The sequence below is a fragment of the Carcharodon carcharias genome, chromosome 8, assembly GCF_017639515.1.
Source record: "Carcharodon carcharias isolate sCarCar2 chromosome 8, sCarCar2.pri, whole genome shotgun sequence".
In the NCBI taxonomy this organism is placed as follows: domain Eukaryota; kingdom Metazoa; phylum Chordata; class Chondrichthyes; order Lamniformes; family Lamnidae; genus Carcharodon; species Carcharodon carcharias.
The window spans coordinates 152,589,214-152,606,352 of NC_054474.1; the positions used below are offsets into that span (position 1 = coordinate 152,589,214).

The 17,139-nt window shown below is 47.1% G+C and overlaps 1 protein-coding gene across 2 annotated transcripts in view; it reads right to left on the reverse strand.

Moving 5' to 3' along the window:
* The window catches only part of col27a1b (collagen, type XXVII, alpha 1b), a 598,999-nt gene that overhangs the window by 437,214 nt on the left and 144,646 nt on the right, over nucleotides 1–17,139 (reverse strand). For both annotated transcript variants that reach the window (XM_041193458.1, XM_041193459.1), the window contains exon 8: nucleotides 3,919–3,963. In XM_041193458.1, coding sequence (XP_041049392.1) covers nucleotides 3,919–3,963 — 45 coding nt within the window. The remainder of the gene's footprint in view (nucleotides 1–3,918; nucleotides 3,964–17,139) is intronic.

Consider the following 17,139-nt stretch of genomic DNA (forward strand, 5'->3'; position numbering starts at 1 on the left):
AGAAGAGCAGGGAAATTCTCCCCAATGTTCTGGCCAATATTTATCCCTCAACATCACAGAAACAGATCCTCTGACCATTATCACACAATGTTTGAGGGAGCTTGCTGTGCATAAATTGGTCGCTGTGCTTCCTTCATTACACCAGTGACGACGCTTCGAAAGTACTTCATTGGCTGTGAAGCACTTTGAGATATTCGGTGGTTGTGAAAAGTGCTGTGTAAGTGCAAATCTTTCTTCTTTCCCTCAATTCTTCCTCCTCTTTTGAAACTGGCCTTCAAGTGCTATGTCTTCGCAATTCTTCGGTTTGAATTCCTTTATTTCACCCTCACATTTCTGAAGCTCCTTGGCTTTTCTTTCAACATTAAACATGCTGCATAAACGCAGGTTCTGTTGTTTATGTGCCATCACAGGAACACGTTCTCTGTGCCTAGTAATGCCCGTCTGGTTTCTCCCCAACACTCCAGAAGACAATGGCTGGGGTTTTTCTCTTCGGTATTCGCTAGGCTGTGATTTTCCTACCCATTTCCCCTTCAGTGGCAAAAGTAGAGAATCCAGGCCAGCAATTGTGCTGAGGTTCCACAAGTGTCAGCAGCTCCACAAGGGCAGAATTTTTCTCTCGTTGGGGCGAGCGTGCGTCCGACCTGAATGAGAGTTAAATAGTGAGCGCTGACATCGGGCGAGTGTCCCGACATCATCGAGCACCCTCGTGGTATTTCACTGGGCTGACAATCAAGGGGCCTATTAAGGCCCTTAATCAATTCATTAAATCGGATTTTTCGCTGACGTCCAACCGTTCGGTAGGCGGGCGGACGAGAAAGGCCAAGCGGCCTTTGGATTTTTTAATGAAACCCCATCCGCAGGCGGGATGAGGTTCCCCGACAGGAATTAAAAATAAAAAGGTGTAAGAAAATAAATGAAGGTGTGAAATGGCGGGCGGCGGCCGGTTTCACGACCGCTCCAGGGCCCACCCGCCCGCCTGACGAGGTAAAACTCCTGCCCCAAGTGACTGCTTTATGCGCGAGTCCGGACGGTGAGGGGTTGTCAGCCTCGAAAACTATGGACGCTTCAGAGTCAAGAATGTTCGCATTTTTGTCCCACGTCTCGCGCTCACATTTTCCCACGGAATGCTGACGGGGGGGTGAAGGGAAGATGTGTTTGGTGGGGGCATCATACTGGAGTTGGCGGAAATGGCGGAGGATGATCCTTTGAATGCAGAGGCTGGTGGGGTGATAAGTGAGGACCCTATCATGTTTCTGGGAGGGAGGAGAAGGCATGAGGGCGGATGAGCGGGAGATGGGCCGGACACGGTTGAGGGGCCTGTCAACAACCGTGGGTGGAAAACCTCAGTTAAGGAAGAAGGAGGGCATGTGTATGCATCCGCCCTCACGCCTTCTCCTCCCTCCCAGAAACATGATAGGGTCCCCCTTGTCCTCACTTATCACCCCACCAGCCTCCGCATTCAAAGGATCATCCTCCGCCATTTCCACCAACTCCAGCATGATGCCACCACCAAATACATCTTCCCTTCACCCCCCCGTCAGCATTCTGTAGGGATCGTTCCCTCCGGGACACCCTAGTCCACTCCTCCATCATCCCCTACTCCTCAACCCCCACCTATGGCACCTCCCCATGCCCACACAAAAGATGTAACACCTGCCCCTTCACTTCCTCTCTCCTCACCGTCCAAGGGCCCAAGCACTCCTTTCAAGTGAAGCAGCATTTCACTTGCATTTCCCCCAACTTAGTCTACTATATTAATTGCTCCCAATGCGGTCTCCTCTACATTGGAGAGACCAAACGTAAACTGGGCGACCGCTTTGCAGAACACCTGCAGTCTGTCCGCAAGAATGATCCAAACCTCCCTGTCGCTTGCCATTTTAACACTCCACCCTGCTCTCTTGCCCACATGTCTGTCCTTGGCCTGCTGCATTGTTCCAGTCAAGCCCAACGCAAACTGGAGGAACAGCACCTCATCTTCCGACTAGGCACTTTACAGCCTTCCGGACTGAATATTGAATTCAACAACTTTAGGTCTTGAGCTCCCTCCTCTATCCTCACCCCCTTTCTGTTTCTTCCCCCTTCCCTTTGTTTTTTTTCCAATAATTTATATAGATTTTTCTTTTCCCACCTATTTCCATTATTTTTAAATCTGTTATGCCCCCCCACCCCCACTAGAGCTATACCTTGAGTGCCCTACCATCCATTCTTAATTAGCACATTCGTTTAGATAATATCACCAACTTCAACACCTCTGTGTTCTTTTGTTCTTTTGTCTGTGACATCTTTTGATGATCTGCTCCTATCACTGCTTGTTTGTCCCTACAACAACACCCCCCCTCCACTTCTCTCCCCCCCCAACCTTAAACCCTCTCCTTGTAAAGAAAAATTAGTTCTGTTGAAGGGTCATGAGGACTCGAAACGTCAACTCTTTTCTTCTCCGCCAATGCTGCCAGACCTGCTGAGTTTTTCCAGGTAATTCTGTTTTTGTAGTGTATTCTCACTATGGTTCACTTGAAAATCTTTATTTCTAGGATACTTGAAGTTCCTAAGTAGAATAGAGGTTCTGAATCACCTAAAAGTGCAGTTGAAGAGTAATAATTAAAAAAAAAACATTTGGAGTGTTGAATTTATTTTTCTTTATTCTTTCGTGGGATGTGGGCATCGCTGGCAAGACCAGCATTTTTCCCTAATTGTCCTTGAAATTAGTTCACTTGCTCAGACATTTCAGGGGATAGTTAAGAGTCACCCACATTGCTGTGGGTCTGGAGCCCCATGTAGGCCAGACCAGGTAAGGATAGAAGATTTTCTTACTGAAAGGGCATTATTGAACCAGGTGGGTTTTTACAACAATCGATGATAGTTTCATGGTCACCACTAATGAGACTAGCTTTCAATTACAGGGTCTGAATTTGAGTCAACAAAAAATGCTAGAAAAACTCAGGTGTGGCAGCATCTGTGGAGAGAGAAACACAGTTGACATTTCCAGTCCGTATGACTCTTCTTCAGAGCAGTAGAAGAGTCTGAAGAAGAGTCATATGGACCCAAAGGCATTAGCCAGGGCCGCTGGATTACTAGTGACATTACCACTGTGCCACCGGCTCACCTTTATCAGTGTATAGACAGTGTGAAGAACATAACAAGAGATGGAGACTGTGAAAAACAGTCGGCTAGGAACTAGAAGGAATTCATTTATGATAAAACATCAAAATGTCAAAGCGGAAAGGACTAAGAGAATTAATGTTGTTTGGATATGAGGAAAAGTGTTTTTATGTTGCTGGTGGTTATGATCTGGAATGCACTGCGTGAGATGGTAGCAGATTAAACTATGGCCTGCAAAAGGGAATTGGATAAGCACCTGAAGGGAAAACAATTGCAGGCCTGCAAGGAAAGGGTCAGGGAACGGGACTAGTTAAATTGCTCATGCATTGAGTTAGCATGGATCTGAAGTGCCGAATGGCCTCTTTCTGTGTTGTACTAATCTGTGATTTGATAGTCAATAGGACCTTGAATGCCCTAGAAGAAACATTGGTGGAGTCATTAATTTCTCTGCTCAACTCAATGCATTACATAATAAAGACCTTTTCTGCTTTTCTCGCCTCTCTCACAAAGTTACATGGCTCTGGGTGGGTGGGAGTGTTTGTATTGTGATGCATTGTGATCATATGGACCAATTGGTCTTTTCCTGTCTGTCATTTTTGTATATTCGTACAATTGCCAGTCCACTACTCTAGACACACAAAGTTAGTGCAGGAAGTGAACAGCCTGAACAGGATTGCAGGGCATTGAGAGGAAACAATGTGGGAGGTGACAAATTAAAGTTTTTTTTTGCATTGAATGGGATTTGATAATGAAATCCATGTACGTTCTCTCCAAAAAATCAGACTGAATCTGTGAGAATGAAGGGAAACAAACACTCACTGGTTTTCCAGGGTGGCCAGGTGCTCCAGGGTAACCTTTGAGTCCCTAAATAGAAGGAAGAATAGCACATTATTCCATTTGAAAAAGAATAAGAAAATCAAAGCATTTGTACAACTGAAAACCGAAAATCATCCTTAAAACCAAATAGAGGAAAGGGCAAAAAAGCACAATCTCAGCAAAATGTGCAAATACAATACACCTTCATGAAAAATACACTCAGTGAACTATATTCCTGTGTTGGGAGGAAAAGGAAGAATCAGAAGCTAAACATGTCATTTTTTGTAGCAGCAAATGTGAGATGACGTAGCTTGAGGTGGATTATATCAGCTTGTTTGCCAAATACTTTATCTTGGAGATGACACTCTGAAATCTGGTAGGAAATGCGGCTAATTATTGTGTGTCAGCTGTAGCTCCGCTGATAGCTCACTCAGCTCTGTGCGAGAAAGTTTTGGATTCAAGTCCCAATGCAGGACTTGAGCACAAAAATCGAGGCTGATATCCCAGTGCAATGCTGAGGGAGCGCTGCACTGTCAGAGTCGCTGTCTATTGGATGAAATATTAAATTGAGGCCCCAAGTGCTTGTTCAGTTGATATAAAAGATGCAATGGCACTATTTCAAAGAAGAACATGGGAGTTATCCCCAGTGTCCTGGCCAATTGGCAGCCCCTCAATCAACATCACAAAAACAGATTACCTGGTTATTATCACATTGCTGTTTGTGGCAGTACAACAGTGACTACACATCAGGAGTACTTCACCAGCTGTCAAGCACTTTGAGACATCCAGTGGCAATGATAAGATCCATATAAATGCAGTTCCTTCCTTTTTATTTGTTTTCTTGATCACTTCATACTGACATGAGGACTGATCGTCTTATCTGTGGTGAGGGTTAATGGGTTTGGTTTGATCTTTAACCTTCATCTTCTCAGCTTGAAGATGTACTAAACATTGCCAAAGATCCCAAGGATCTCTTGAATTTTTTTAATTCAATGGGTAAATAATGGTAATAAGCCACGTAGATCATTTGTTCATTTTCACCAGAGCCTTACTGGGGCTGTTGGCATCGTCTTACTTCTTCTCTGTTTTCTTCAAGCCTCCCTCCGTCCATGTCTCAATGTTATTCATCCACCTGATTTTCCCTCTTCCTCTCCTGTTTTTACCCTCAATTTCTCCTTCAATTGTTGCCAACACAAGGTCGTCGGGTCTTTATTTCCAATGTCCAGACTTGGCCATCTCTCTCTCTAACTGTACTTAGCAACCCTTTTGCTTCCTGAAGATCTACTCTTGATCTAACCCACTCATTTGTCTTCCTGTCCATCCTGATTCAGAGCATCCTCCACCAAGCCCACTTTTCAAATCCTCCTCTCACCCTCTTTCCTCAGAGTCCAACTCTCACATCCACAGAGTGGACACTCCACACCAGTGACTGGATTAGACTGTCTAAAGACAATTCCTGCTCTATGTCGAGACAGGATGTTGCAATCAGCCTCAGTATTCTGACAGAAGGAAGGGACAAAAACCAGTTCGGGTTCCTGATGCCAGTTGCTGTGCGGTGATACCTTCCAGAAAGGGAGAGAGTGTAAAATGGTGTATGTTGGGTGATGACAGGGTCAGGCTATGTTGCAATGTCTCAATGATTGACTTTGCCTATCAATGTACATCTAAGGAGACACATAAAGAACGGCCGCTTGGGTCCTGTACCAGAGAATAGCCAGCGGCTTATTGAAAAGCTGAATTCGGCAGATGAGGAACAGGGAAGAAACTGGGAGATGATGAACAGGGAATCACTAATGGTAACTGACAAAGAAGAAAGCACAATGGGGATTTTTTGATGATAAACAGTTGTTTGGTGCCTCAACTTAACTTAATCCACACAACCAAGTATTTAAAGCATTCACACGAATTCACTGGACAAACTCAAATACATTTGGTGAGCTAACACAAAAAAGGTGTGTTTATAAAATGTTAGCGTTCCTACATGGAGGGTAATTGCTCTCTCTAGGTGATTTTGACCTGGTCTGATTCACTTCTAACAGTGACAATCAAATCAAACATCTGAAATTAATTCAGATGTCCAAAAAACTTTTTGGAATGATTTGTTTTTCTCGTTTTCACCCTCTTCCCCTGGTGGTCAGAAGTATGCAGGCAGTGCTCGGATACCTCACAGCTTCATAATCGTGGACGGCATCACTGCAGACACCTATCCTTTCTTCATCGGACGGCCTTGAACACACACTTTCCTGCATGGGTCAGTGAATGGCATTTCCAGCATGGGTCAGTGAATGGCATTTCCAGCATGGGTCAGTGAATGGCAATCAGCAGTAAAAGGACTGGCTGATTTTTTTTCTTCTCTGCTCTCTAAACTGCCCGTGCTGCCTGCCAAAGATCAGCAAAGTCAACAGTGACTGAGAAATGTTAGGAGCCTCTGATCTGCATGGTTTAGTTCTACAGTGAGCCACCGGGGAAGTAGAGTTCGATTCATATTGGCGCTATAAGCAAGATTTTAACTCATTCAAAACCCATTCCCTTAACAGATTGCAAAGCAGACCCTATTGGGGGAAGGGGGGGATTTTATGGAGGTAGCGGGGGTTTCAGCTGCCAGCTGAAGAGCCAGTGAGAGATCCTCGTTGCCTACTCTGGAAAGGCCTGCCAGTATTAAGTGTCCAGCAGCAGGCCTTCTCTGGGGACAAGGACAACATGGGCGTAAATGCCAGCCACTGAGAGCTGCCAGTCAATCAGAGGCCAGCAGTTCTTTTGCTCAGCAACATCACCAGGGAGACAGTGGCTGCTGTTGGAATGACACCCATCAGAGGCCTAGGATTGCGGAGTGACCCAGGCCAGAGGTATTTAATGGCGGGAGGGGTTTCACAGGGTCAACAGTGAGGGCAGGTGGGTTGGCTCTCAGCGGGCCTCCCCTCCCTGATGCTGGCTCCCTCGATCAGGCAGCGAGTGCCTTTCAAAAAGGGACCCTCCCCCCCACCAGGAGACCATAATTCACTGGCACCTATCTTCTGACGTAGTGGTACTGTCACTGGACTGGTAATCCAGAGACCCAGAGTAATGCTCTGGGGACCTGGGTTCGAATCCCGGCACAGCAGATGGTGGAATTTGAATTCAGTAAAAAAAATCTGGAATTAAAAGTCTGATGATGACCATGAAACCATTGTTGATTGTTGTAAAAACCCATCTGGTTCACTAATGTCCTTTATGTCTGCTGTCCTTACCTGGTCTGGCCCACATGTGACTCCAGACCCACAGCAATGTGGTTGACTCTTAAATGCTCTCTGAACAAGGGCAAATAGGGATGGGCAATAAATGCTGGCCTAGCCAGCGACACCACATCCCATGAACGAATAAAAAAAAACACATCTTGCAATTCGGCACTGCTTTCCTTAGGATAGGACACTCTCCTTCAGAAGTTAGAATGATGCGCGTCAATATTCGCAGGAAGTCCCCAGGACTTATTAAATTTATATGGACTAAAACCAACTGCACCAAGATATTACCTGCCCAATACCTGCCCAAGACAGGCTTAAAGTTCAAATCATTATATTCTGAATCATAGATTCTATCTCACTAACCAAATTAGTTTAATTTTTCTTTGCCTGAGAAAACATTATCAGTAATATTTTTGCACAGGAATTCTCCTGTCTCGCTGCTCACTCTCAGTAATTCAGTTTTTGCTGTGGAAAATCAGCAATCTGGTAACATTTTCTTCTTTATATCCAGACATAAAAGCCCCCTAAAATGGCCATCCTGGTATATGTTTAGAAAATTAAAGAACCCATTTTTCAAAAGTAAAATCTCATTTTTCCACAAAATGTGAGACAGACCTTCAGCCAAGGCACCTGGTAAAAGATAAAACAGGTTCTTTCCAAAGTCTTTGGGTTTTTGAGTAGGTTTGCCAGGTATCAACTACGATTAGCAATTGTTAAGCAAGTTTAAAACAGAGCATTCAAGGCAAATACTCTTCCAACACTTCAACACTCCAAACTCCATTCCCTAGCTACCAAGTCCATCCCTTTACTTGGCAACTGTCTGAGATTAAATCAGGCTGTTTGCAACCTGTGTGTCATATTTGACCCTGAGATGAGCTTCCGGCTACACATCTGTGCTGTCACTAAGACTCCTGGAATACACATCAAGAAATTGGGCATCCATAGCTCATTAATTAATTTTTGTGTTTCATTTTAAGGAGAACAAATTTTACACTAGCACTTTGAAGTGGCAACATAAAGAGAAATGTACAGGATTATGAGGGACATGGACAGGGTGGATAGGGAGCAGCTGTTCCCCTTAGTTGAAGGGTCAGTCACGAGGGGACATAAGTTCAAGGTGAGGGGCAGGAGGTTTAGGTGGGGTTGTGAGAAAAAACTTTTTTACCCAGAGGGTGGTGATGGTCTGGAATGCACTGCCTGGGGGGGTGGTGGAGGCGGGTTGCCTCACATCCTTTAAAAAGTACCTGGATGAGCACTTGGCATGTCATAACATTCAAGGCTATGGGCCAAGTGCTAGTAAATGGGATTAGGTAGGTAGGTCAGGTGTTTCCCATGTGTCAGTGCAGACTCGATGGGCCAAACGGCCTCTTCTGCACTGTGTGATTCTGTGATTCTGTACACAAATGTATGAGGTTCCTGACAGATTCCCACTCTGGTGAAATCCACCAGAAAGTGTCCCACTTTTCTCCAGGAGCTCCTACTTGGCCTTGTAAAGGGGGTGAATCTCCACTTCTGGTCCTTGACAAGGAAAAAGATGATACTGTAGCTACAAGAGCAGGCCCAATGCAATAACTAGGAAAACAGGCACTTACCTGGACAGCTTCAAGCCTCCCATGGGCTTATGCCCCAATAGGGCAGAAATCCTGAAACCAATACCACCACCCCCCCACCACCAGACCTGCCGGCCAAACAGGGGGCAGCGAATCTCCAGCACCAGCAATGCCACTGGGAGCAGTAGCCACTGGGTAACACATCGGGGCCTTCACCAGGGATCGTCACTGGATCCCTGGAGAGAAGTAAGTAGGTGGATTGGGATCATTGGTGAGGGTGGGAGGAGTGGTCAGTGGCAAGGACAGGGGGGTGCCTTTTAGCAAGGCCCCCCTTTCCTAAAGCCAGAGCCCACGATCGGGCAGCGAGTGCCTGTGAACGAAGAAACCTCCCAACCCCTCCCCAGCCCACAAAGCCTCTAGTATCACTGAGGAGGTTTGCAGAGCAGCTTTCTGGAGGAACCAAAGACTCATGCAAGTCTTGTCATCCCTGAGCCCACCAGCAAATCCTGGTGGGCTCAGGGATAATTGGGTTTAAATGCTCATCAATGAGCTTGATTGCCTTCCCACCACTAGCAGGCAAGTTTCCCGCATCAGTCCCTTCCTGCCACTCACTTAACACGCTACAGTTTTCCTGTTGCCCGGAATCAGTCACGCGGCCTCCTGTGCGATTGTCTGGGTCTGCCTGCTGTCTTGCCCACTCCAGTGGGCTCCACTAAATTCTGCCCGCTATCCGAGCATTAGCAGATTGCTATTTGAGAGTTTGCTGTGCGTATATTGGCTGCAGTGTTTCCCACATTACAACAGTGACCACACTTCAAAAGTATTTCATTGGCTGTAAAGCACTTTGAGATGTCAAGTGGTCAACTCATACTCTTTACCTTGTAAACAAATGCTAAGGAGGCTCCAAAGATGTCAATGAACCCAGATTTGCCAGCTACAATGCACACACATCAATGGCAGCAGGTGTGTGTGTGTGAGAATATGGGTGAAGTTTTAGAATGTGAGGTGTAAAGGGAACACTTGCATTTTTAAATAAACCAGAGTAGCTTGAATTCAAAAGAGGGGGTGAAATGTTACATGTCATCAGAAGAAGTTACGAAATAGTGTGTTTATTTTCCCTAGGATAACTGATAAAATTAGTACTATGATAGATTTTTATTATTAGAGAGGTAAAGTCCAAAGACATAGTGAAACAATGGGAATTTGCATTCAAAGGGGAAAATATGTATAAAGGAGAGAAGGCTGTGTGTGAGGTCAGGCATTTTTAAAAACTAACACAAATGTGAAAAGCCTCCAGCCTCTAAGCCTCAAGCTGCTGTCTACAAGGAACCAAAGCGGAGAAAAAGTCGCTTTGGATTCCACTATTCAGGGTATCGTATTACTTTGCCTGGGTCTTTTAAAATCTATGGGCAGAATTTTTACCTTGGTGGGAGGGCACACGCCCGACCCGCTCGAGCGAAAAATGATGTGCGTTGATGTCAGGTGAGCATCCCGTCATCAACGTGCAGTCGCGCGATATTTAGGTCGGCGGGCGCGCACAGGAATCGGCAGCACGCCTGCCGACAATCAAAAAACCCATTAAGGCCATTAAAAGCATAATTAACTTAAATTTTTCATTGCCCGTCCAACCTTATGGTTGGGGGGCAGGCGAGAAGGCCAAGCAGCCTTTACACTTTTTAGGAAACTTCATCCATGGGCGGGATGAGCTCCCCCCCCCCCCCCCAACCCAAACCCAATGCCTCCACATAGGCAGTGCTGAGCACTGCAGCATGCGTTTCACGCTGGGCCGGCCTTAATTGGCCCAGCAGTGTGAAATCACGATCCGGCCCCAATCGCGGGTGACAGTCAGCTTCCCTATCTCCCCCGCCGAGCCCGCCCAACAAGGGCAAAATTCTGCCCTATCTGTCTTACTGTTGCCTTAACATTGGTGTAAATAGGAGTTAGATTAATCAGGGGAGCTAGGAGTTATCATAGTAGTAACTTGTACCCTATGTATGTGCTTAAAATCGTTGCTTCTATTAATAAATGTTTACTTTAATTTTGTAAAAAACTAAGAAGACTCGGTAGTCTTATTAGTACTGAATTCAAGGCATGCATCTCAAAATAAAATACAAATTGCAAAATAGTTGTGGCAGTTGTTTCAAGCTTCCCTTTGGGATTTGAGCAGCTCAACATTTACCATCGGCTGTGCCATAACAGGTGGAGGTCATGGAGCTGTGAGTCGGACCTGCCTTTGGGCAGAGAACTGAAGAAGAAAAGAAACTAGCAATGGAAAGGTGCAACCTGCTGCAGATGCTAAGAGATATACACCAACAGAAGGGTGATTTCCAAATGATACACTTGGTGATAACATATTCAACTTTACTTGAGCAGTGGCAGCTGGGAAGTTGAATGTCTCCGGTCAAGCACAAGCTAGCAAAGTATTTTTTTTAAAATCACTTGTTTATAATAGTGCCTTGCTAGCAATATAAACACAGATAGTTATTTAAATGTGGACCTGGTGCAGTAAAAACCCATTCCCAATAAAAGGGAAGGGCTTCCAAAGCACTGAGAGCTGCAGCTGGTATTTCAGAAATATTTCCTGGCACAATTCTACAACATAACTGTGGAGGAATGAGCTATTCGCAATTGTAAGGACTGGTCTCGCCTAATCGGTCATTAAAGATCTGCACCTTCACAAAATCTGGTGTGAGAATGAAACCAGAAGTACAGTTAAGCCCCAAACTATTTTTTTTATTCTATTCATTCTTGGGACATGTGTATCACTGGCAAGCTCAGCATTTATTGCCTATTCATAAGTAGGTGGTGATCTGCCTGGCTTGCTAGACCATTTCCGAGACCAATTAAGAGTCGACCACATTGCTGAGGGTCTGGACTTCCATATAGGCCAGACCCGGTATGGATGGCAGATTTCACCCCCCCCCCCCGAGAATATTATTGAACCAGATGGGTTTTTATGACAATTTGTTAGTTGCATGATTGTTGTTAATAAGACTCACATATAATTCCAGATTTATTAGTGAATTGAATTTAAATTCTCCCAGCTGCCATGTTGGGATTTGAACTCATGTCTCCAGAGCATTAGTCCAGGCCTCTGCAATTGACCTCATAGGCCACAAATGTCACCAGGCAACAGCAGGTGAGCCAGACTTTATTAGCTTTGTTCATAACTTAACAAAGAGAAACACTCAGTGGTTGAGCTTCAAACCTGTTTGTTAAGGTAAATGTGTTCCATCACTATAAGATGTAGAGGTGAAAACTTAGGCCACGATTTTCCCCGAAATTGACAAAGTCTGTCAGCGGCTGTAAAAATTGGCATCGCACCCGCCCTATCGTACGCTCCCAGCTTAAGTAATCAGTAATTCACGGGGTTATTCACGACGCCTTATCACTGGCCTTTGATTCGCCTGTCTCGTCGTGACCTCGGGGCTCCTTATCTCCAGGCACCATATTTAAAGGGCGTTCCTTCACAGTGTGTGCACTCTCTCAGCTGAGGAAAGCTGCAGGAAATGGGAGGAAGCATGCAGCGCCCAAACTTAGCGACGCCTTACTGGAGCGCCTGCTGGACGCAGTGGCGGCCTGCTGCGATGTCCTCTACCCCAGCTCTGGACACAGAACTGCCAAAGCCAAGTGACCAATTCGGCTTGGGTGGTGGTCGCAGAGGTAGTCAGTGCAAACGCCCTGCAGAAGAGGTCAGCCACCCAGTGCTGGATGAGGATGAATGATCTCCCCCATTCTGCCAAATAGGTCACCCATCCCATCACTCCCAACTCACACACCCATAAGCCCATCACACATTTATTTACATGGATCTCACTCGCTGCCACCTCAGGGGACATCACCACTCACTCTCACACACCTGCACATCTCCACCTGGCCCCATCTCCGCAGGGGCTTGCGTCCCTATCTTCTCCAGGGCTCTGCTCGCCACCCACATATAAGAACATAAGAAATAGGGAGCAGGAGTGAGCCATTCAGCCCCTCAAGCCTGCCCCGCTATTCAATAAGATCATGGCTGATCTGCCCCAGGCCTCAACTCATCTTTTGTGCCAGCTCCTCATAGCCCTCAACTCCCTATTTCAAAAATCTATCTACCTTCTCTTTAAATATAAGAACATAATGCCAGGTATCCTTATCATCTGTGCTTGTGGGTGTCTTGCTCACACTCTCTCCATCTGTCTTTATGCAGGACAAGCTGTCTTTTTTTAAAAATTCATTCATGGGATGTGGGCTTCACTGGCTGGGCCAGCATTTATTGCCGATTCCTAGTTACCCTTGAGAAGGTGGAGGTGAGCTGCCTTCATGAACCACTGCAGCCCACGTAGTGTAGGTACACCCACAGTGCTGTTAGGGGGAGAGTTCCAGGATTTTGACCCAGTCTTACAATGTAAAAGAGAAGTCCCACAATGGTGGAGGAGTTGTCGAGATCAAGGTCCTCTCTGACTTTGACAGGAGAGCTATCCAACTGGCCAGTGAGCATGTTGGACCATGCCTACAATGACGGTGAGGTCAGCGGCACTCAACCAAGTGAGGATCTTCCGCTAAAACATCCATCAGACAACCATACTGCGAGTGATATCTCTTGTTTCACAGTCGCCTGCTATTCACTAATTATCTCTCCTTTCTTTCACAGACCCCTGGGAAAGCTGCTGAGGTCAAACACAAGCCAGGCCATTGACTCCAGCCCCGAGGAAACCTCAGATGATGAATTTGAGGGGAGCCACATCGAAGACCTGTCACAGCGCTCACCCACACCCTCCACCAGCTCAGAGACACACACCTCGGTGGGACCTAGTTCTAGAGTAGCCTCGGGATCACAACATGGGGAGCACAGCGCACCATCTGCTCCACTGCAGGTGGAGGCAGGGACATCAGAGGTCCCCAGCACTCAGAGGATTGCTGGAGGCCATGGTTCTCCTGAGTCTGAGTCAGTTGAGGAGCCTCTGGACTCAGACCTAAATCAGTTGGTGCAGCTTCAGCGACAGTCAAGAGAACGTCAGGGAGGAGATGTCAGCTGCACTCCCCAGATTGCAAGGCATTTTGGAGAAGACGGTCCACCTTCAGGCTGAGGTGATAGCGCTGGCATGCCAACACACTGAGGTCAACACTGATAGGATGGCGGCCACCATGGATACATTGGTCCAGGACATCGTTCCTGTACTGCTGCATGAGCTGCACTTCATCACTGAGACCCTTGGTAGCATCCATCGGTATCAAATTGAGAGGGGGACAAGGCATCTTGATCTCACTCCAGCTGCCCCTTCTCTTCAAGGAGTTGGCCAGGGGCCCTTAGGCACCCATAGGGGGGAGGACCAGCAGCTTGACACTCCAGAGCCATCCACCCAGGTGACTCTGGGACTCTCCAACCAGTCCAAATCCCCTCTTCCCATGACCCCATCATCTCTTGCTTCATAGGTCGAGGAGGCTGCAACTGGCCCACAGCAAGACCCCAAAAGCAGGCTGAGGCCCCCTAGGTCTCGGCCCTCTAGAGGATGCCCGCCAAAGTCGTCACAGACAACCGTGCGTAGCAGTCAGCAGGTTACCTCCACCTCCGCGGTGTTGTTGGGGGAGCAGCAAGACATAGCAGCAGAGTAAGGAAAGTGAAGAAGATGTAGTTGCACAAAACGTGGACATGGGTGTTAACACTTGTACATAATGTTCACGAATGTAAATACACTCGCAATCATTTCATGTGTCCTTGTGTATGCCTCCTTCTTATGATGGACTATGTTAATGTCAATCAGGTGTGAAATAAAAACAGAAAGTTCTGGAAAAACCCAGCAGGTCTGACAGCAACTGTGGAGAGAGAAACAGAGTTAATGTCTTGAGTCCATATGACTCTTCTTCAGAGCTGGTATGAAACCTTGGTTACTGCACACACTAATAGCGATTGTTGGTATCCTGAGTCACTCTTCTGTGTAGTGTGTTACCTTCTGACCACAGTGAGTGTCCCGTTTCAACGTCAGTCTCCAGGTCACTAATGCATTAATGTAAAGTATGGTGGCTGCAAGGATCTCGTCCCAAGTTTCACAAGGTTCCTTGATGTGCTGTGTTGGCTCTGCAACACTGAGGCAACCAAGGCTCCTTTGACAGCACCTTCCAAACCCATGACCACTAGCATCTAGAAGGGCAAGGGCAGCAGACACATGGGAACACGAGCACCTGGAAATTCCCCTTCAAGTCACTCACCATCCTGACTTGGAAATATATCGCTGATCCTTCACTGTCGCTGGATCAAAATCCTGGAACTCCCTCCCTAACAGCACTGTGGATGCACCTACACCACATGGACTGCAGCGATTCAAGAAGGCGGCTCACCACCACCTTCTCAAGGCCAATTAGGGATGGGCAATAAACGCTGGTCCAGCCAGCGAAGCCTACATTTCGTGAATGAATAATGACCCTATCTGATCTGCATTCCTGAGAGGTGAAGATGTGGTGTTGAAGAGAACAGCGATGGTGCTTGCAGAAAGCTCATGTAATCTGAAACTCCATGTGCCCACTGTCTCCTAGCATCTTCACAGAGATAATAATGCGCTGCCCTCAGCCAGGCAAGCATCTGACGCTCCCAAATGTAATCTGATGACTCAGCTCCAAGTCGGAGAACCTTTCCACCTCAAGTTGATGAAGCCATGACACACTTGTGTCACAGGCACTGAGACGTCCAGCCATGAGCATTTGTAACCCTGAACTTGGGACTATTGCGGGGAGAATGGTATCTTCACAAAGTTGGTGGACAGCGATGTTCGTCCCATCGCCTTCACCTCCAGCAGGTTACTGATGCAACTTGCAAATGGTGACCTCTGAGGGCCACATCAGCCTTGAGGGCTGCACTGTAATCGTTCATTGTTGCTTCTCGCGATGTGCTGAGGACCAATGCGATAGGATTGAGTGTGTGATGAGCCAGAACATGGCTCTTCATAAACCAAAGCCCCTCGAGGGCTTCATGTTGTCGTCATTTTGGGCTTTGCAAGGGCAAAGTTTGGCCATGAGGGCTCACTGCTTGTATGTCAGAGGAGGCATCTCAATGTCACGCAACCAAGATCTGGTCTTGTCATTCACAGGTGTACTGCCTCCATTCTTGCGTTGTGATTAATTAAGTTATTCAACCTGAACTGACTCTGCCAAATGGGAGTGTCACTTTGCGGAGTGTGCCAAGGCCTACACAGTCATCTGTATGTGCTGCCACAACAGCAGGGTTTCATCGCATCCCTTGTCCCAAGTGTAGGGTTTTTTTCTCTCACCAAGGTAACTCATCGTGCGTGGCTGCCTTGGTCACGATGGATCTCACTGAGGAGCCTTGCCAGATTGAAGGCGTGCAGCCATTATCACACTTGTGATCGTCCTGGTGCAAGTGCGTCTTTTAAGGTGGTGCTGTGACTGGGATGCTGGATGAACATGTGAGGATACAGCAGTTTCTGATGTCTGAGGCCGGAAAGACCTCCTCCGAGGCCGGAAAGACCTCCTCCAGGTAGCACATCCTTTCAGGACGATGTGAGCAAGCTGTGCGATGATGCACTATCACTTCGAAATTCATGGCTGAAATTAGAGGAGTACAATGATCATTTTGATGTTGGCCCATTGTGATGGAGACCTGTCCATGAGTGTCCTCACTGCATTTTGTTATCCTCCTCCTGGAATCTTCTGGTAATGAGGGCCTCACGAGCACGCCTGTCTCATCTGGCTAGTGCAATGACCCTTTCGCCTGCCTCCTCAGCTTCCAGGACTTCATTACCCCCATCTCCTTCAACTTCCTCCTCATCGGAGGAGACATGCAGGCTCTTCCATCTCCTCATCAGCCAGGTCCTCTCCACTTTGCATCGCCAGGTTGTGTAGGAGGCAGCAAGGCATGATGATGAGTGAAACCCTCTGGGGACTGTACTGAGCCGCTCCTCCAGATGTGTCCAGGCATCAGAATCACATTTTAAGGATCCCTATGAAGTCTGGGCTGCGGCATGAGCCTCATTATACCTTGTCCCAGCAGGAATCTGAGGTCGCCGCAGTCCTGCTTGTTGCCAGGGAGATTTAAGAACCATGTGTGTGCAGTTGATGACATCCTACACCTGTGGGAATCCTGAAATCTCAGAGAATGCCAGTGCGCTTGCTTCCTGGCTTGCCCTGATCTGTCGACGTTGACAAAATTGTATGCATTGGCGAAAATAGCGTCCGGGACCTCCTGGGTGCTTTTGTGGGTGGGGGCTTGTGAAATCTCACAAAGATCCCCAGTGGAGCCCTGGAAGGAGCCACTGCCATAGAAGTTGAGTGTGGCAACGGATGCCCTCCATGTCCCCGTGGCGCCAAATTCTGCAGAAAGTGGCAAATGTGAGTGACCAGTTCCCTTGACACGCACAGGCATTGGTGACACTGGTTCTTGCTCACCTGCATGTGATGTTTATAGGCTCTGGGTCTAGCGAGGCACCTATGCATGATGGCTCTCTGGGGGTGATCCTCTG